Below are 20652 nucleotides of genomic sequence, written 5' to 3'. Positions count from 1 at the left end.
TTAGATATCGTATTGTTGGCCGTTTGTTCCCTCGTTTAATTTGCAAACACGAACTTAATATTTCAATAATTTTGCGATAACATTTTTACGAAATATATCGTCCTACACGCCTGTACTAATAATTTGTATGATTCTGTATCTTTGTTTCTGTAACGATTGGGGGAGAGTCACATTTTGTGCGTCGGAGAAGGATAAACCTAAAGAAATTAGCTGGCCGAGAGGTTGCTTTCGAACGTCGATCCGGAGTGTCCCCTCTTATCAATTATCATCGAAGATTTACGCGGCTCGCCGCGCAATAACATTTATCTTCGTGCAAAAGGCAAGGCGAAAACGGCGAAAAGCCACGGTGCTTTTCCCCGGCTTTCTCTCATTTTGGAAAGTGCCACGGGGGCGAGCAAATGAGGCGGACGTATCCGACCGCCCATTACGGGATCGAAATCCCGGTTTTTTTTCTCCTTTGCGCTTTATTCGACCGTTTTCTGATCTCAAGTGTATATCCACGACGTGGCCCCCTCGGTGGCTAATGTCGCGTTTAACCGCGTCCTTCGGGATCGATACGTAATCATTTTTATATCGGGCACGTTTCTGGATCTCGCAGTATCGAACGCGAAAGGAGACTATATCCGTCTTCGTTTTACTTTCCAGCGATATCTGGGATTCTCGGCTTTATCGCCGCTCGGGTCGCTTTATCGAAGGCAATTTGTATTATAGCCCGCGGCAGATATAATTAGGACCTTAATACGTCGTTTATCTTACATGCTCCGGACGGAGTGTAACGCGAATTATTAATGCAAAGGCGCCACGTAAACACACAACAATGAACGCAGCGCGGCTGCAACATACGGCTGTTGTAACCTTGAGACAGAAGCGCAAAGCTTTAGCGCGATTGGATCTTGCATTATATGCAGCACTATGTAGAGCACAAGTTGTGTAATGTTCGTGAAACACGGAACGTGGATTCTCGGTACGCACGTGTTTCTTAACGCGCGGTAGAAAAATAAATGTACTTTATCGCGATTCTTTGCCGTTATACTTTAAATATTTATTGTTTAATTATATTTAATAGCTGCACGTTCTTGTGTTTGGTTTATAGCTATTATGATAGATCTTTAATGAAATACCTTTTCTTTTATATTGTTACGCTCGTCGAGTAAGCTCGCCGCCGTAACACTATCGCGCACGTATTTCGCGGAACTCGCAAAAGGAAAGAGAACTCAAAAGAACTTAAGAAATGCGTTTATTCCAAGCTCGTAAAACAGAACGCATGCGGATTCCAAAAATCCGCCAGACCGAAAATCAATAAATCCATCAACAAACTCCCGTTGTCAAGGAGCGCGCTTCATAGCTTTCCGCGACTTCTCTACTCAGTGTCCAGCACGGGCGTAACAATATAATAAATTCTAGAACATAATCTAAACATTCCTTTATATAGATTACGATTTTTACGAAAATACATAAAACAGAAATACGATTATTTTATACTACTGAAAAAAAATTCTTGCGTTACAAGCAGAGAATGCATTTAGTAACATGAGATTTTGTTATACTCGTAATATTGTACAATAACAGATCGCAATGTACTTATTTATTTTACTTTCTCTCTCTCTGTCTCTCTCTCTCTCTCTCTCTCTCTCTCTCTCTCTCTCTCTCTCTTTCTGCACCATATGTAGCATTTAAGCCATATATAACAATTTCATGAACATTATTTTTCTACACAGGTAAAACTAATATCTCTTATGTACTGTAAACAAAATAATTGAATTCACAACTGGATTTTGAATTTTATTTTTTACAGTAGAAATAACAAAAAAATATGCTCGCGTTTACTAACTATATTTTTTTTAATATCATATATTTTTTGTAAATTTGCGATAATCGTTGACAGCGAAAAAGGGGTTGTGGGGTTGTTGTTCAGCTGAAAGATTGATCGTCATTTATCGCGTGTGTCAAAATATTCGAATTGGAACTCGCGATATATCGACTCATTGATGTATCTATCCGCCGTTTTCCGTAACGATCGCTTTTAATGATTGACATGATTGTGTAATAGGCAGCATTCGCTGCTGATGGCTGCTCTCATTTACAGATACCCTTAAAGCCGGCGCGGCGGCTTGCAGTAGCGGCGCCGTAAAAATTATTGACGTGTTAACTTTGCTTTTACACGCTTTATACCTTTGGCATGTACAGAACGCGCAAGGGATGAGAGTTACGATAACACACGTGTTTATCGTTCGCGCAAGATTTTTTACCGGCGCACTTCGCATCGGACGTAACGCATCTTCTGTAATTCCTTGCAACATGCTACGGCGAATCCAAAATTACTATTATCTGCTTTCTGCTTTACGGCACTTTGGGTGCTCGTGTAGAGTTTTATTAGAAAAATGTGCGTATAAAAATACGGATATATTATCTTCTTGCAGTAATTACGGAATCGCGACGACGTAATTTGCTCCGCGTCTGAATAATTCACGCGCGCTCGAATTTTACGGCCAATGGAGAGTTGGATTTAATATTTAAATAACTCGGACATTAAAGGATAATGTATAATCCTATTATTAATATTATTAAAATTGAAGATATTTTCGAATTATTTTGTATCACGGGCCTTTAAATTAAATCGCCATTTATTCCCTTTTCTTCTTTTTCTCGTGTCGAAATTGCCATTGGAAATTTTTATCAATCACGCGTGTGTGGCGTGTATGATGATATGTAACATCGCAAAATGTATAGCCTCCGTGTCAGACAAGAATGCACGCTATCGCGACCGTACAGCGGCGCATTTGTCAATAAATCAGATCGCAGGGTCACGTTCGACTTTCGGTGGCGCCCGCCGTTGTGACGCACGAGGCTCACATGGCCTATTTCCTACGAACGATTTTCCGCGAATTGCCTCTATTATGCCCAATTATCGGCTCCAACGAAGCCTGCCTCTTCGGACGATAACGAGAAGGAGAGAGGCAAAACTTCGGAGCAAACCTCCGACTTACTTCCAACATGGGGAAAAAAATTAGAAATTAAATAAAAAAACTCGCGTTGTCAGTGATCATTGTTGTTAAAAAATGGAAACACGTGCGACCGTATTGAACAACTAGGGACTTCGATGAGGTGACGTTTTTGTACGTAGTCGAGCAAATGAGTAAGAGTCGCAAGGTGGACGAGGGTGCTAGTCTCACCCTATGTACGATCAAAGTGGAGAACTTGTGGGAACACGCGCGTCGTCCAGACTCGACGGGAGGGATGGTGGAGGTGGTGATTCTTGAGGCTATTCTCGACGGTAAATGAACGTCACTTGAAGCGAATCTTGTTTACGCGACGACCGCGTTTCTCCACGGCGTGATTTCCGCGTATACCTACGTCGGAAAAACACCGAGCAATTAGGGCCCTTCTTCCTTGAATTCGACATCCACTCACGTCGTATCTTGGCCTTTCTGCAATGAGAAAAAAATGTTCTGGATTTTAGTAAATATTAGTTTGCAAACAACTGTGACTCTACTTATTAAAATAAGAAAAGTTTCCTTTTTATTAGTAAATTTTTTTTTATTTTAGTAAATAGAGTCACAGTTGTATGCAAACTAATATTTACTAAAATTTAGGACATTTTTTTCTCAGTGTGCTGGAATTAACACTCGCGGAATTTTTCGTGTCGCCGTCGTTTTTTCGTATTTAGGTCCGATTCCTTCAATGTATGATTAGCGTTTGTTTCAACTTATTTTACGTTTTTTGTAACATAATTATACCGTGTTGCAATCGACATTATGACATAGACATAGGAGAGCCCTGTTGATGCTGTGATTGCTCCGTTATTTCCATTTGTTTTCTCGTTTAACGAAGAAACCTTCAACGAGGGTCGATCAAGAAAATCAGCAAGTTATTGTTTCGCGTAGAATCAAGAGCGTACAAGATGGAGTTGTTTTCTCGCGCGTTAAGACGCAGGGCTTCTAATTGATAGATCCAGTTTCGGTGATTGATTTTTTATTTGTTGCATATAAGGTTTACAAGGTACTAATAGCAATTACTAACAATTGATTGAGATTTTCTTTCCTCATTTATCTTTTTATATTCTTGTATATGCTTCATTGTTGTAAAGAAATATAAAAAGAATATCTTTTTCTCAAAGTTTTGCAGCCAAAACGATTGAATCACGGTCGTTCCATTGCGACTTTTGACCTGTTGAGCTAGAAACACTTTTTATAACGAGTTATCGTCGGCCATCCTCGTCATGGAAGCCGCCTTATTACGACGCCGGCATACCACCGCGATACGGCACGTCAACTCGCTTATAATCCGATTTCATTGTAGTGTCGTCGTCGTCGCGGCAGTTCGTACAAGCGAGATTAAAGCGTGGTCGCAAAAAGGACGTCGGCAAAATTGAGGAGAGCGTAAAGGAACGTCGGCCAGGGTTGATTTTTAATTCATTCACAGGTAGTCGAGTACTTGTCGGACACAACTCGCCGGACCTTCTCTTATAGTTGAGTTAATGCCAGTCAACCCCGGTGTTTATGAGGGATAATAAGCCGTTTAACTCTCCCTGGATTTTCCTATTAATAAGTATTCAGACAAATTCGCCTTATAAGTTGAAAATTTACAAATAATTTTCTAGATAAATATACATATATATTTTTGAATGTCAGAAAAATTATCGATTATTTCTAGATAATATTTGATCTATTACATTTTTTTATAGGCAGTATATAATGTGACTGTATGTGGTTCCGTTTGTAAATTGATTCGGCTTATGAAATGAACACGTTATAACTTGAAAATTTCCATTTAATTTGTATTCCATTTCATTACCGTGAAATATTTATATTTCCCCTGTGCCATACACATAAATAACCCGTTCGCGCGATTAATTGATCAACTAATTAATTAAATCAATTATCCGCTAATAACTTGTAATCTACAAATTATTTTTAATTATCCGCTTCTTGTTCTCTTTTACTTTGTATCGATTGACACGCTCAAATAAAAATATCCGCCACTCGTTCGAGCTCCATTCCGGGATGGTGAAAGAGGGAAGGGGGATTAAGGATGGGGCGCTTCTGAAATATCCATCTTCCTTAACCCGGTAAGAAGCGCGTTTTCCGATCAGTTAAGCCCGACTAAACCTCAGCGACGTTCCTAAGAGAGCCTTGGAACGGGCTAGGAAAAGCGGTAAGGAAAAAAAAAGATGAGGAAAAGCGACGGTGAAGCTAAGAGAGAGGAGGAGGAGGAGGAGGATGGCTTTCGGAGGGTTCTTTCCGAAGCGAGGAAGGTGGAAGCGTCGTGCTCTCGAGTTCGACTAGATAGAGCTGTGATTGAAAACACCGCCCCCGGCAGCACGAGCTTCGAGCACTTAAGTATGCGTACACACACGTATACGCAACGAGGGTATACGTACGTGTATATCTCGCGCGTTTTTCGACTTCGCGCCGCCGCATATGGAATAATATAAGCGGCCGGGATTGCGAACTCGTCCGGAATTTTGATAAGTTCCTCTCTGCCTCGCGCGCGAAAATGAATCCCGGGTGAAACTTTTGCCGGGCTGGCTAACCCGCATCTTTTTCTCCTAGAACTCGGTGCGGGGACTCGTTTCCTGCGTGCGTCCGCGTCGTAAGAGCGCGATATGACCCTTCCCCATCCGGTGGTTTTGTAGTGTGGAAAATTGACATTATCTCTTTATATATTAGTATCAAGTGCAGGTACACACTAATCATGCAGATTGCACCGTCTTTATGCCCTGTTTTGTTAGCGATAACTTCGATTTTCGCGGCGTCTTTGTGTTTATCGATTTTCACTAATCGTTGATCAACCTCGTCTTGGAGATAAATGAGATTTTATTAAACTTCTCCACTAAAATCTGTGTATCTATATGTCGCAAGTGTATCTGCATTTTGTGTAATTTGTTTTTTTTGCAAAATTTTTAGAAAATCTACAAAAAAACGGGATATTATGGAATGAATAAAAATTACACAATTTTACTAGTGATTTTGCAAAATCCTAGGTTGAGTGAAATTGTGAGTTAAAATTTTTATTAATTTATATTGATAAATATATTATAAATTATATTTATATTAATAATTGTTATTTATTTCACAATATCCCGGTTTTTTATGGATTTTCTAGGGATTTTACGAAAAACGAATTATACTAAATAATCCCTGTGACACCCCAATGTATAATATTTAAAAGATAAAACATTTAATCGCGTATAATAATAGCGTATCTTTGGTAGGAATATATATGCAAGATTATTACAAATGTTATTACAATATCTATATTGGGGTTCATACGAAATAAACTGGATAATTATCCATGTAAATATGTACATTGAAGCGTTAAACGTTAGCTATATTTAAACAGTTATTAAATTGTATTGTATATAAGCAAGGGGGAGGGGGACAATAACAAGATTATTTTCTTAGGTGTTACATGATCCTAACATCTTTTCTTATTTATGAGTCCATTTATATCTTTTTTTCCTTTTTGGGCTATATATTTATAGTGAGCTAGACATTAAGTTTTCAGCTCATTCCATCGGACGACTCACCAGGGATCCATTCTTTTTGTTCCAGGTTAAGCTCGACAAAAGTCACAGCGGCAAACCTTCCAGAGTCATTCATATTAGGAACATACCTAACGAGGTGACAGAGGCAGAGATCATCCATCTGGGTCTGCCGTTTGGCCGTGTCACCAATGTACTTGTTCTCAAAGGCAAGAATCAGGTAAGTCCAGTTTAATTACAGACGTTTACGCGACTGTCTATTTCAAACTATATTTATATAGAAAGACGCATATACAAGATCGTTGTAAATCGTTACTTGCTGTTGACAGTAACGCAGGTTAAAAGTAATAATATAGAATTAACACACAAAAGAAGAAGAATTGCGCGGAAGAATATCCTATTTACTCGGACTGCTCGAACGCGAAATCTCTCAGCGCTGCGTTGTACCGAATGACGACGTCGTTCAGTACAACGACGCCGTTTACACATGCTCTGCGACATTGCACACTTGCCAGGCGGAGATGAGAGTGCTGCAGCACGCGAGAGAGAGAAAGAGGGAGAGTTTGTGCCACATGACGCGTTTCGACCGGCGCGATATGAATGCAATATAGCGTGCAATAGCGGAGACAATCGAATCGCCGATATACGCGGTCGAATCGATTCGACTCGAGTTGAGTTTAGTCGAGTTGGCGATCGTCCGTTTAAGCATTATTATCCATTATTACCCGCGCTGCGCTCCACTTTACGTCGCGACAAAGGCGAACCGTGTTCTCTATAACCCCATGGAAACGCAACCCCTTGATGTGTACCTACCGTCATTCTCGACACTCTCTGACCCACCCGGCAGCCAGCGCGCCCTTTCTATCGATGCTCGTTCGTGACGCTACACGCATCGCAAGGCTATTATTTCGTACGGTGAGAGCCGGTTTATCGAGTTGCAGTCTCGGTTTATCGAACGACATTTTCCATCGACCAGCTTGTCTCGCTCTCGTGTTATCCGCATAGATGTTGCCCTTATAAACGCACTTACGGACTCCCTTGCTTCGGTTGTTTTTTTTTCGGTGGTTTTGGTTTCCATTGATTCTTAGAATTTTATCGTATTCGTGAGATCATTTATATATTATTTAATACTTCATTTTTTTTTAATATAAATATTGTTGAAAGCTTGTATTCGGGTATAAAGAGAAGTCCTCCATTAGCGAGGAAATAAATTATCTTTCACGTTTCAGTAGTTGTGATTTGGTTTGTATATATATAAACTTTAATGCTTCCTCTTTACTGCGCGCGCCACGGTTGGATCAAAATCCGACGGAATGGCAAATTTAGAGCAATTTCGTGGCATAACTATCGTAGCGGCGCGATCGAGTTTTACGAACGATACCAACCATCCGCGATCTCTCCCGGAGCACGCTCAATTACGCATAAACGAAATTACGCGAGCGCGCGCGAGCGTCATCGTTCCGGCCTGCGTGATCAAAATATCAAATTCGCTTTGGTGGTATTAATTCCTCTGCCCGCACGTGCGACAATACTCGCCGGAAGGTTAACATCGTTTCATGAAGCTCTGCGGGTTCTGCGCGACGCCGCGACGTGCGTACTTAGTCGGCAACGCGACGGCGTATTCAAATAATGACGCTTGTCCATCTTTCGACTTCGCGCCCGTATGCGATGCAATCGCGGTAAGTGGTCCTCAGATATCCTCGACTGCTCCGTATCTTTTATCTACGCGTTTACAATCAATTTTCTTGGGAGAAGTATGGATGCGTCATTATCTCGACACGAATATTCGTTATTAAGTTTAATGGAACAAAAATAATGCATAGAAAATGATTTTTTACATTTTATAATCTTACAGATTATATAATATTACGTAATTTAATGTTAAATATTTTAATGTTATTTTTATATATGTGCTATATTATTTTCATATTTATATCATTGCTTCGTGTTTAATTTTTAGTTAATTTAAAAACTTAATGAAAAAATGTAATGAAGAAAATCATTAATTTGAAGATTTTTTGCGTGAGAAAAAGTTGAATGTTTTTTTTTTTATAAATTACTTTCTATATAGCACATTGTTCTACGCTATTTCCGTCGCACAAAAATAGAGCTTTATATAAAAACGAACAACGCACGCCCAACGCACTGTCACAATGTTTCTACAAAATCCCACAAGTTCCAGTTGCAATGATTACTCTCAGCAATGTAAGCACGGATTGCAAAAAATGGGCCAACAGCTTCATATTGTGTATATACCGTGCCAGATTTTGAACAATGTAGATAGTCAGCATACCGAAACTTCACATATATTCTCTCTTCGCGTTTGAAATACACCAAAAAATTCAGGTGTTTCACGCGTTTTGATACTTTAGAAATTAATAACATATATATTTCTCGAAATAACGTATGTATTTAATAATAACAAATTCCACTTTTAATATTTCATCGTCATACAAAACCCGGTATTAAAAAGCAGAGAGGTTTATATATAGAAAAAAGGTCTGTTTATAATTTAAACACATATCCGGTAAATGTCAGCTGAAAATTCACGGAATATTTCATTAATTTTACTGATAAACGATTACGTTTAAATAATACGGAATTATATTATCCTACTCTTTTTTAAATCTCATCGCTTTAACGTTTGTGCTCGTGCCAGAGAGGTCGATCAATGATTCGTTCGAATTTACTGGCGGTGCACCGAAATCCGCTTTACCGCAAATTATTCCAGAGGGGGTGTTTTTCATGCCGGCGGTTCCTCGAGCTCGCGCAAAATTTTTTCGATACGAATTAATGGCGAATCGTCTGAAATCATGCGGGAGCAGGGGTCGAGTGCGAGCGGCAAGGATGTGATTTGAGGATGGACGGGGCTTCGAAAAGGGATTAAATTGGAACACCGAGTATTCATCATAGCTTACCGAGCGGGGAATATTTGAATAACTTGTAAATCCCTCGAACGCGTATTTGATTTAATGGCGCGTTTCGATTTTAAATTCTCCCACGACTTATTTTAGTTTTTCCTATGCCGATGTCTAACCACCCCTCATCTGTACTCCCGATTTGATTATACTCCTCCGCTGAACCTCTCGTTGTAATTTGCTAAAACATCGTTTCAGTCAAAAGTTATTACTCATTACGTCGATAAACGATCGCTTCCTCCAATTTTGCTTCAAAGTATTACTTGTTGGGGGGGGGAGAAGGGCTGCGTTTATTAACAAAATGATTGGAGCGCATAATTTTGGGTTGATCTATTTAACAATCTTAAAAATTTATATACATATATATACGCGCATTGTGTAGATTAAAAGCATTCTTAATTTTCTTTTTTGTTCGAAGCAGTTTTTCGGCTCGTACACTGTAATAAAAAGAGTGGAATTAATTCCGCTAATTTGAATACGATAACGCCATTACGATCTCGTTATTTCGTTTGCGTTTCGAGAAATTTGAATCCTTTGCGGGTACAAAATCTCAGGGATATATGGAATGCATGAACCTTTCATCGTTTGCATGTCGCTTCAAAGCGCATTGCCTAATCAGCGTGGTTAATTGCAGCATACGCTTTGCACGAGATACGCAATAGGCGAAGCGTCCCTATTCGGAATCTATTAAATGACTGCGCTATAAGCGGACACAGAACTCCTTCAAAGGAATGTTTGCTAAACCATCATTACATTACGCGAGTCTTGCGGGGTAATTCTCTATTTATACCATAATACATCTTTATTGCGCGCGAACAACTTCAACAAAAATTGGATTACCTTGGTATATCGAGTATTCGCCGTGCAAGATATTTTCAATCTTACACGTTGCATGCGCGACATAAACGTAACGACAACCATTCTCGCAGAAAGGATGAATAATTCTCACGTTTTTTTTATGTGTTTTTTATTGTATCCCAAGTTTACTTTGAAAAGTGTTTTACGCACACAGTTGAAAATAATTTTATCGAGATAAACGATCGGAAGACTTATGTATCGCTCTTGTAGAGCGATATATCTCATGTAAGATATCTCATGTAAGATCGCGATGCGTCATGCACACGTGCAGTTTTGCGGGAATTTCGCGCGTTGCGCGAGCATCGCCGTCGCTAATGCGTATGTAACCTGCACGAGGGGTAAATCTCTTCATCTAGCTCAATGCGGCGAACCGGTGCATCGATGCGTTACTTTAATCCCCCGCCGCCCGGTATAAACTGCGGCCCGGCTCGATTCGCATTATCATATACCTGTTGTGCGCTACCGTATTAGAGTTATCAGTGCGCGTATGCGTGGGGTATGCACGCGAGCATTAAATGCACTCGCATAATCTCGGGGGGCGCGTCGACAAAGCCTCGTCGTCGGCGATCCACACTGAAGTGACCCGGTGATTCTCACAAATTCGTATACGTAAGAGAACGCGGTTTCATCGGTCCGTAACGGACAATTTTCGATTGTCTCGCGCGATGAGATCGTCCTGTATCCTGTCTTTCGCACACATGACTATTTTTCCTTGGTTGCCCGTAGACAAACTGCGTGGAATTTCATTTCGACACTGCTTGTTCTTGCCGGAACCTTCTTTCATCTATATATTTTTACGGGGAACGAAAGTTCATATATGTACGTTATAGAAAAACATTCGAACTGCAGTCCGATAATTTCGTAATTATCTCTAACGAATAGGAATCTAATTTACCCAAAATGCGATAACGTGTGGACAATACGATTTACTACTTACTATACCGTAACCATCACGAACAGGAATTACAATTGTAATAATCAGGAAATTATGGGCAACAGTTACAACCATTAGCCGCAGCTGAGAAGGCTCTCCCAGGTGGAAATACCGGGCAAATCGCAGACACGCTCTGTGTTTCGTAAATGCAATTTCCCGACCACCGGCGGCTTCGTTCAGGAATCGCGATTCGCCCTCCTCCCCGACCGCGTTTTCGACGGCGTGTCCGCCCACGGCGGCTAAGACAATCCCTAAGTAACTCGATCAAGTGGGGAAACTCGCGTTATTATCGTACACCCGAGCTTAAGCTTCCCAATTACACGCAAACAAACGGCCACGACGACGAGGACGAGGACAACGACGGGGACGATGGGGAGGACGCCGAGAGGAAGCGCATGTCCATTACGACGCAGTAGTAAATCGAGTTTCACGATGAACCCGCCGGTTCCCGGGCCGGCCTGACCCCCGCGGGCACTTTCGCCGTGTTTGCTTTGATTCGAAGTTTCCGGTTAAGTTGGTTACCGGAACGGGCTCTTTGTTCGATCTCGCAAATTCCCGCGCCGCCGCCGTTCCCTCTCGCCTCCCGCTTGCGGATTTTCCGCGCCATTCGACGCGAACGCGCGGCTCTATCGTATCCGCCTTTCGGACCAGCGAGATTTATCTCGCGGGCTTCAATTTGACGAAGGAAATGCCTACCCGAGTCGAAATTTTTATCCTAGATTAGACCTACAAGTTCCGCGGAATTTAGAGGACCAATGTAAGCTTATCTATTACTTGGTTATTGTCCTCCCTTGATGCTAGAAATTGTCACTTATTGCCGTTTTCTCCATGTGAAGGCTCAAAAGAGTACCTTTTAAGAACCTCTAAAAAGGCTCCAATGTTCTGTATTATATATTTTAGAAATGCGTATTATATTCGGAATTATTTAATATTCCATTTCATATACTGTACTTGCATTTAATGTGGATCTGGATTTTAATATAAATAAGTATCTATATTAATTATATAATTTGCTTAACTGTAGATAGACTATAATGTGCGAAAAGCAAATATTAAATAATATAATATTTCGCTTATCGTACATATTCTATCTGTAGTAAAGTAAATTACATAATTAATACATTATTTATTAAAATTAAGATGCACATTGAATGCAAGTACAGTATACGAGATGATGGCATATTAAATAATTCCGAATTTTAATGAACAGTTAATTGATCTAAAATTATAAACAGAGATGTTAAATCCATGTACAGAAAAAATGAATACTTTATTTACGCCGAAAAATTATTACATATAGATAAAAATAAAAATAAAGAAATCTTACGAGAGTCTGGATCACAGCTGTTCTCACTTATTATTCAATAGAAATATTAAAATTATACAATGCAAGCAGATCAATTTTTTCAGTAATAGAAGGAAACGCAAAGAATATTAGAAGTATAGACATATAAACAAAAATATAAAAAGAAAAATATCAACTTTCAAACGTTATACTCAAGTGGGAGAAATGTCAATGCGTTTAACTCGATAAATTGTTTAATTCCAATCTTTCACTGTAAATGTACGATTAAAAGAAGCTTCGAGCAAGTAGAAATCATGACATAGAAGATAACGTTAATATAATCTGCACCTGCACAATTGTGTGCATTTAATAATTAACTTATTTCAACTTTATTACTTTTTTGATAACTAAATTGTAAAATGTTTTTTCTTATGTAAAACTATTTACGCATGGTAATTGTTTTTTTTTTAATATAGTTGTAATTGCTTACACTGAATTAAACTCGACAAGAGAAAACCAGAAGTGTGATTGGAAAACACTATCCTCAGGCAACATTTGAGAGTAGATATTTTTTTTATATGTCTATCTATGATTAGAACATCTTCCAAATTAAAATGCAAATAAAATGACAAGTCTTATAAAAGATATAAAAAAAATGTAATGAACTTAAAAGATGTTTAAAACTTACGCTTAATGTTACTTAAGGTTAATGTTTATATATATTTTACATTTTTCGGCGCTTTCTATTCTTTTCTTTCTTGCTTCTATATTTACGCTTGTTCGACGCACACTTATTTATGCACTGTATGTATTCTTTTCGAGTAATCGGTCTTTCAGCTTTCTCAGTTGCCCAATCTGTAATAAAAATACTACTGTTTATCCGTGATAAATTATAAACATAACAAAAATTAATAATAGCATATGATAGAAATTACATACTAAATAAAGCTTTAAAAAGTATAGCATTAATTGCTGGTCGAGCACCTCTTTTTCCAGTGGCAGAATAATTAGTGATGCTCTCACCGTACACCTCTAGGAGAGTTTCTCGCACAAGCATTTTCCAATCACACTGGTTTTCCCTTGTCGATTTCAATTCGATGTAAGCGATTTTCTCTCTTGATAAGTAAAAGCTACTATTCGGTGATATCTCCACCTGCAATAGTTGTTCAAAAATTGGTAAATAAGCTTATGTTAGTGAAAGTATTGTATAATTTTGTATATATATATATATATATATATATATATATATATATATGTTAGCAACTTTTTACCAGGTTGTCCCCAGGTTTCAGCATGTGTGCCGGAATCTGTACAAAAAAAGAGAAATAATAAACAAGAAAAATAAAATATATTAATGATATCTATATATTATATTGAACTCTTTCAGGGCTCCTTACTTGAAAAATTTCTCTATTATTTCGGTCAGCTTTTGCCTCAGATTCATATGAATGTCTAATAGCTGCGAGAAGAAATTCTAAAAATTCAATGTCTCGTTTGGTGACTGAAACATGAATAAAGGAATATATAATTAGCATCATAATCTTAAATGTAAAAATAATGTAATTACAATTACGTAGTTAGAAAATTACTCTTAAATGGTATTAGGCCTGCAAATGATCGTGCTGCAGTGTTGAAGTTTTGCTTCTCACTAGATTGAGATTGCTTCTCACTAGATTGAGATTCATCCGAAGAATCCAGGCTCGAAGTTTCGCTGCTATTCTCTACAGAATATTCTTTTGTAGATTCTGAACCACTTGAAACGTTTTTTTTCTTTTCAGACTCTTTATTTCTTCCTGTAATGCTCTATAATATGAAAGTGCTCTATTAGTTACTATAACAATTGTTATAAACTTCGTAAGTCGGCATTATTAGTACCAGATGTATTTCAACTTACCTGTACTTTCGTAGGATGTGACATTTTCGGATTATTACTCAATGTTTTGGATTTGCTTTGCAAGTTCTTCATACATGAAACGTTCTTTAACTCAGTGTAAACTGGTTGCTCGTCGTAATGTATGTCACTACTTTCAGACACTTTTCTAATCGGATAGTTTTTACTAGCACCCACAGGATTCTCTTTCATCCACTCGGACTGATTATTGCAGTTAGGAGGTTCAAGAGATTTCTGGCAAATGGTCAAATAAATAGATACTCAAAGCTTGATTCATATTTAAGAATATGGATTTTAATTACGTAGTATTTAATTACGTAGTAATTTTTTGTTACCGAATAATAACATTGAGAGAAAAGTATATATTTGTGACTATAATTAATATTGTTATTATTACTATAATGTTAGTAATAACAATATTAATTATAGTCACAAATATTATATATTTTTCTCTCGGTGAAAGTGCAAAATTTCTAACAATTTCGGATACCTGAAAGTTTTTGGCCGGTTGTTGATCATTTACTGGCTTATCAAAAAGTATCCCTTCGTCGAGAATTTTTGAGCAAGATGGAAAGATATATTCTTTGCAAGAATGTTCTTTATCAAAGATTGGACGATCTTTTTTTATTGTTTCCTCAATTCGATTTTTGTTTGACTTTTTTATACTTTTGCATAATTTTTCCTGTTGTGTAATCTCATTCTTCTCTTGCAATACATCCTTTGAGAAAATTTTATTTGAGGCATCATGTATTTCCCCACGACTATCGACAATAATATTTTCCAGTTCATCGCGATTTTCTGAGAAAAACATTAACGTTAACGAAATAACAACCATGTACCAATAAGTTTTAATGTAGCTATAAATCATGAAAAGATTAAAAAATTTAGTATCTAACAGTTTTATTTATTCTATTTTAAGATATAATACAAAATGGAAATTTTTTAATTATTTGTAAAAAATAACTAAAAGAAAAAAATCAGCTTTAAAAAAAATTTATTAATCTAAATGGCAAAAAAATATATGATGGCGTAAAAAACTTTCATGACAAAGGACCAAACGATATTAATACTGAAAATTCGAATTAAAGTAAAACTTATCTATTAATTTCTTTGATATATAGTCGGAGATATCACTTAAATCACTATTTTTATCACGATACTAGCAATTACTATTTTATGAAAGACATATTTACCACTTATGGCGAGAACTTTAGCGCGCGCATTGATTGTTGTTTTCCGTTTATTATCTCGCCATTTCACAGACGCAATAGAATTAACTTCCCTGCTAGATCGCGGCAATACCGGCAAATCGACCACATCTTTGTAGGCACTGTCCAGCCACCATATAAGTGCGAATTTCTTTGGTTTCGGCTTCGGCATCACGTTTCGTCAAAATGATCACGAAACTCAACGAAAGTACGGAACGAAATTTTCACGACTAATGCTACTATCTTATGTCGATTGTTTTACGTGGTGGTGGTGCCGGTCACGCCGGTGGCCGGTGATGGCAGGGCAGTGTGATCACGTGGTCACACTAGGTTCAGTCACGTGACCGATATATGCTACGGTAACATAACCATCATTCCTATCTTTATCGATATCCAGTGAATAAGAAAGATAAACTAGCTAATACTTATGTGGTCTTGTCCTGAGATAAAAAGCAATCAATTCGATAAGGATTATAAATATAAATTATAGCGCAGAAGATCGATCTTAAAGAGTATGTATACATAGATGTATGTATGTATGTATAGATGAGGCATAAGACAGATTCTTATTACATCAATTGTAGAAATGTCAAGAAAGGCTTTTGGCGACCTCGGGCAGAGAAGACGGCGTCAAATTATTAGAGAAATTTTTAGACGTGTCGACGTAGGAGACGGACGACAACAAGATATGCAAATAGAAAGAGAAAGATCATTATCACCTCAAATAGAAAGAGAAAGATTGTTATCACCTCATCAACGGTATATTATTTTTCATTTTGATTTAATAAAACATCTCCGGCAACAAAACTCATAAATATTATAAAAATCTACCTCTATATAAATCGATTTATATATATATATATATATTTATATATATTATATGTAGATTTTTATATATATTATATGTAGATTTATATTATTATCTCTATGGAAGTAATTGTGTTAAAGTAGAATTAAACAACAAATACATCAATAAAAATTTATTAGTACAAAAACGATTATTTTACAATATTCAACTATTATCTATCAGAACTTAGATTTTTTATTTGATTTTTTTTCAATATTATAGAGAAATTTTCGATGCTGACACTGAGGAAGAATATAATTATGCAGACGATGACGAATATAACAATATTACGAGCGAAGAAGAAGAAGAACAAGCAGCAGCAACAGAAAGAGAAGAAGAATATGAGAATATGGAAAATGAAGTAGAAGAGCCAGCGCGAAACAATAATGACGAATTTTATGAGGAGAGGAAGATCAGGCACTTTATCTGGGTGCCCCCTTGACTGTTACTCATAGTATGCTTTTAATTTTAAGGCTTCTTCTTCATCATAACATACATATGTTATGTCTCTCAGATATCATAACAGTAATAAATTTACATTGCTTGCCTGAGCAATTGAAAAAAAATAGCTTATATAAATTTCGAAAATTTTTCTCTCTTAAAGAATCAAATTTAAAGAAACATTATTATTGTTCGTTTTGCACCAGAGATCTCGAATCAGCTGAAGATATTTGTCCTTCGTGTCCCAAAAAGAACAATTCATATTTCATCCAATTGTCATTTCTTGAACAACTGCGGGAAATGTACAAAAGAAATGAGTTTTATACTAAATTGCAAAAGCGTTTTGAAAGGATAGCCAATCCACCTAATATTATAACCGATGTGTATGATGGATCTTTATATAGAAAGTGGGTGGATAATGGGTTTCTAATGAATCCTGATAATATTTCTTTCAGTTGAGTTGGTACACTGATGGGGTGCCTGTCTTCAAATCTTCAAAAATTAGTATGTGGCCTTTATACTTGACCATCAACGAACTACCTTTTAATGAAAGAAAAAAGAGAGAAAACACATTACTCGTAGGCTTATGGTACGGAGATAAAAAGCCGAATGCAAATAGTTTTATTTATAAGTTTCGTGAAGCATTGGAAGAAATTAGTAGAGGTATTCAAGTTCAAATAACAAGATATGATAATATAGAGTTAAAAACTGTGAGAGGTGTACTGTTAATGGGAACTGCTGATCTACCAGCCAAAAGCGATTTTTTAAACTTTATTCAATTCAATGGAGACTATGGCTGTCCCTCGTGTTATTGTAAAGGTGAAAACGTTTCGATTGCTCCAAGAGGTTCGGTACATGTTTATCGCTATGAAAATGAAATAAAATTAAGAACTTTAAATGAATGTATTGAATATGCTAATAGAGCAAGTCCTGATAATCCTTCCTGTTATGGGTACAAAGGGACACACTGCTTTCTCAAAGCTTATGCCAGATTTTATCGAAGGAATCGGAATTGATAGAATGCATTGCGTTGATGGCGGCGTCGTGAAAAAGTTGTTATCGCTATGGTTTGACATTAAATTTCGATCATTTCCTTTTTCTTTATATGCTGTCATTGATGTCGTTAATAGAAGGCTCATGACAATCAAGCCGCCGAGATATGTGCATCGTATGCCGCGATATATACAAGATTTAGTTCATTGGAAAGCATCTGAATTGAAAACGTGGCTTTTTCATTATTCTGTTCCAGTTCTCGAAGGAATTTTAAGACAAGATTATTTTAATCATTATGTTCTTCTTGTAATAGCAATATCTATGCTAAATTCCGAACAAATTACGTTTTCCATGGTAAATATTGCTCGAGATTTTTTAAATAAATTTGTGCGTGAATTCGAACATTTATATGGATTGCAATTTTGCTCAATTAATGTCCATCACCATCAACTACGACACTTACCAGATAACGTTATAAAAATGGGGCCCTTATGGGTTTTCTCCTGCTTTGAATACGAGAATTTGAATGGTCAGCTTTTAAAATTAGTGCATGGAACGTGGCATATTGAAACACAAATTGCGACGGCCCATGAGCAGTTTATAAAAATGAGTCGATTAATAGATGAAATGCCTAGAGGTGCCGTTCTTACATTTTGTTTGAGTAAGAAACGACAAGTAAAAATTATAGAACAAATATTTCCGAACTGTTACAGTGTTGGTACTTATAAGAATTCACGGAGATTACCAAATATTATTATCACTGCAATGCACAATTCAAGAATCCCTGAAACTCTCTCATGGTGTCAGTATTTTAGACTATTAAAAAATGGCTATTTATACGTATCGCAAATGTACAAAGTAGATTTACAGACTGAATCTTCTGTTGTGCAGTATGTAAATAATGAAGGTCAAACACACATTGCAAAAATTCAGTGTTTTATCACAGAATTGCAATGAACAACTCTGTCAATGCGAACATAGAGAAAATAAACATTACGCGATCATACAAAAAATTGAGACTGATAATGGATTCGTTATTCGTGGTGATTATAATACAGCTGACACTAATTTTTTTTTACAAAAATGTCACAAAATAGACAATTTTATAGCGATTCCGATTGAAACTTTAAAATGTGTTTGCGTATATATGAAGATCGATAATCAAATGTATATAGGAATGCCTATCAACCAAAAAGAACTAGAATAAAATATTTTTTGTATATTTGTTACTGTTCATTTTATAGCCTACCATATTAATTGCATTAGGCTGAAATAATAGAAAAATCATTCTCGATCTGCGGATCGAGTATTAATATTTTTATTGACGCTAAAAATTTTGATAAGATTTAAAGATTCAAAAGAGATAAAAAGAGGTAGGACTTGTAAGAACTGAAAGTAGGCATGCTTAAATTATTGGTTCTCTAAGTTCGGCGAAACTTGTAGTCTAATGTAGGATAAATACGGATTATGTAGGACAACATGATTCAACAGAGGCGAAAAGAAGGCGTTAGCAAGTTCAAAATAGAACTTGCAGGCCAAGGAACATTATCGGAGGCCAAATAAGCATGAATAAGGTTCATAGTAGATTTTAAATTTCGACTCGGGTATCGCTCGTAGGAAGTCCCAAAAAACTTGTCGCGTTTGCTACCGCCGTTCGCGTTACAAAAGTTCGTCGCAAATTGTGTGGATATGAAACAGTTTATTCAATATTCAATGTATGTATTTTTTAATTATGCGCAAAAAACTTTATAATAATAAAAATATTTTTACGTTCCTAAAATAAATATAACGCACGTGCTTTCGGGGAGGCGCGTAGATCGTTGGAAAACAGTCTACTTTATTTGTCGATATTGAACAGCGCGAATTTCTTTCTCTGTCCTACGCCGGTGGTTTTTTCGTATATAATACTGTTGATTCGCCATTAGGCCGTTTTCCCACCGAAAATTCCCACCGCGCGCATGCTTCAACTTCGCGCAAATATCAGTCAGTTAGACACGCATTGGCTGGAGTTTGATTTTTCTGTTTCTCTTCGTTTTAATTAACGGGCGCGAGCGCCCGTAGGGGCCGCGCCTCTCTACGCTAGATATCCGGCGGCGTAGGGTGCGGCCCGGCGAGGAAAAAAGAAACGGAGGAAAAGGAAAACAACTATCGATCAACTATATTCCCGGCATTAGAAATATATTTCTGCCGCGCTTTGTTTAATCCTCCGTGCGCGCGCTGTCGGCGAGCTTTCCCCATTCGCCGGCCGCCGCTGTGTTTGCTTCGGTCTCCGCCCTTAGGCGGCGCGGCCTCCGACTTTCGCGGCCGGTGTTCGATCTACAAAAGCGACGGCCTGCGGCCGTGCCTGCAGAGTATCCAAATACGAGCGTGGGCGTTTGTTATACACCGGAACCTCCTAGGATTTCAGTTGATGCGTGCACTCATCAGCCAGATCTCCTTTTAATTTTCGACGTACGCGGCTCTTTGACACACACGGCAAACGCATTATCCCACCTGAGTTTTTCGGATTTGATTGTTATCTTTGTCCGTTAAGTTCGCGTTAAACTTGATATGCTTAGCGTAACGCAATATACATTATCAAGAGAAAGTAGACAAAAAAATTATGAATATTATACTCTTTTTGCAATCTTATCTCAATGTAAGTCACTATTCATTTATAAAAATTGATATGAGATCGTTATCTCGTAAATAAACGATAAGAGAGAAAATGTACGACGGTATTTAATGCTTTCGGTAATACCGGAGCGTGTATCGCACCGAGTATTTGTAACCCAAATCCCTGTTTGTCTTTCA

At 37.5% G+C, this 20652-nt stretch overlaps 2 protein-coding genes and 1 long non-coding RNA gene across 11 annotated transcripts in view; 2 read left to right on the top strand and 1 right to left on the bottom strand.

Moving 5' to 3' along the window:
- Heph (polypyrimidine tract-binding protein 1 heph) overlaps positions 1-20652 on the top strand; it is a 459111-nt gene that overhangs the window by 333215 nt on the left and 105244 nt on the right. For all 7 annotated transcript variants that reach the window (XM_077414716.1, XM_077414712.1, XM_077414715.1 and 4 more), the window contains one exon: positions 6555-6704. In XM_077414716.1, the coding sequence (XP_077270842.1) occupies positions 6555-6704 (150 nt within the window). The remainder of the gene's footprint in view (positions 1-6554; positions 6705-20652) is intronic.
- LOC143902023 (uncharacterized) lies at positions 12448-15750 on the bottom strand. Of its 3 annotated transcripts, none has more exons than XM_077414720.1 (8): positions 15564-15750; positions 14861-15168; positions 14374-14604; positions 14069-14282; positions 13877-13980; positions 13751-13786; positions 13503-13632; positions 12448-13334 (listed from the first exon to the last, which is right to left on the bottom strand). In XM_077414720.1, exons 1-8 carry the CDS (start codon positions 15748-15750, stop codon positions 13204-13206), a joined length of 1341 nt encoding a protein of 446 aa, XP_077270846.1. In that variant the 3' UTR covers positions 12448-13203. The 3 variants fall into 3 exon arrangements, with proteins under 3 accessions (XP_077270846.1, XP_077270845.1, XP_077270844.1); XM_077414719.1 differs by having other exon boundaries at positions 12449-13334; positions 13464-13632; XM_077414718.1 differs by having other exon boundaries at positions 12451-13334; positions 13419-13632.
- LOC143902028 (uncharacterized) lies at positions 15959-18800 on the top strand. The gene is made up of 3 exons (XR_013258245.1): positions 15959-16090; positions 16163-16337; positions 16648-18800. It is a non-coding gene; the product is annotated as an uncharacterized LOC143902028 (long non-coding RNA).

This window comes from Temnothorax americanus, unplaced genomic scaffold, assembly GCF_048541705.1.
Source record: "Temnothorax americanus isolate GAGA-0224 unplaced genomic scaffold, ASM4854170v1 Scaffold37, whole genome shotgun sequence".
Classification (NCBI taxonomy): Eukaryota; Metazoa; Arthropoda; class Insecta; order Hymenoptera; family Formicidae; genus Temnothorax; species Temnothorax americanus.
The sequence above is the reverse complement of the archived record's forward strand: the minus strand, read 5'-3'. Positions and strand labels throughout refer to the sequence as shown.

Coding starts and splice junctions, on each gene's coding strand:
- LOC143902023 (XM_077414718.1), bottom strand. CDS start 15,750: ATGCCGAAGCCGAAACCAAAGAAATTCGCACTTATATGGTGGCTGGAC. Junction 13,787..13,876: donor ATAATAGAGAAATTTTTCAA/GTAAGGAGCCCT, acceptor TTTTTTGTACAG/ATTCCGGCACACATGCTGAA. Junction 13,335..13,418: donor ACTTTTTAAAGCTTTATTTA/GTATGTAATTTC, acceptor TTTTTATTACAG/ATTGGGCAACTGAGAAAGCT.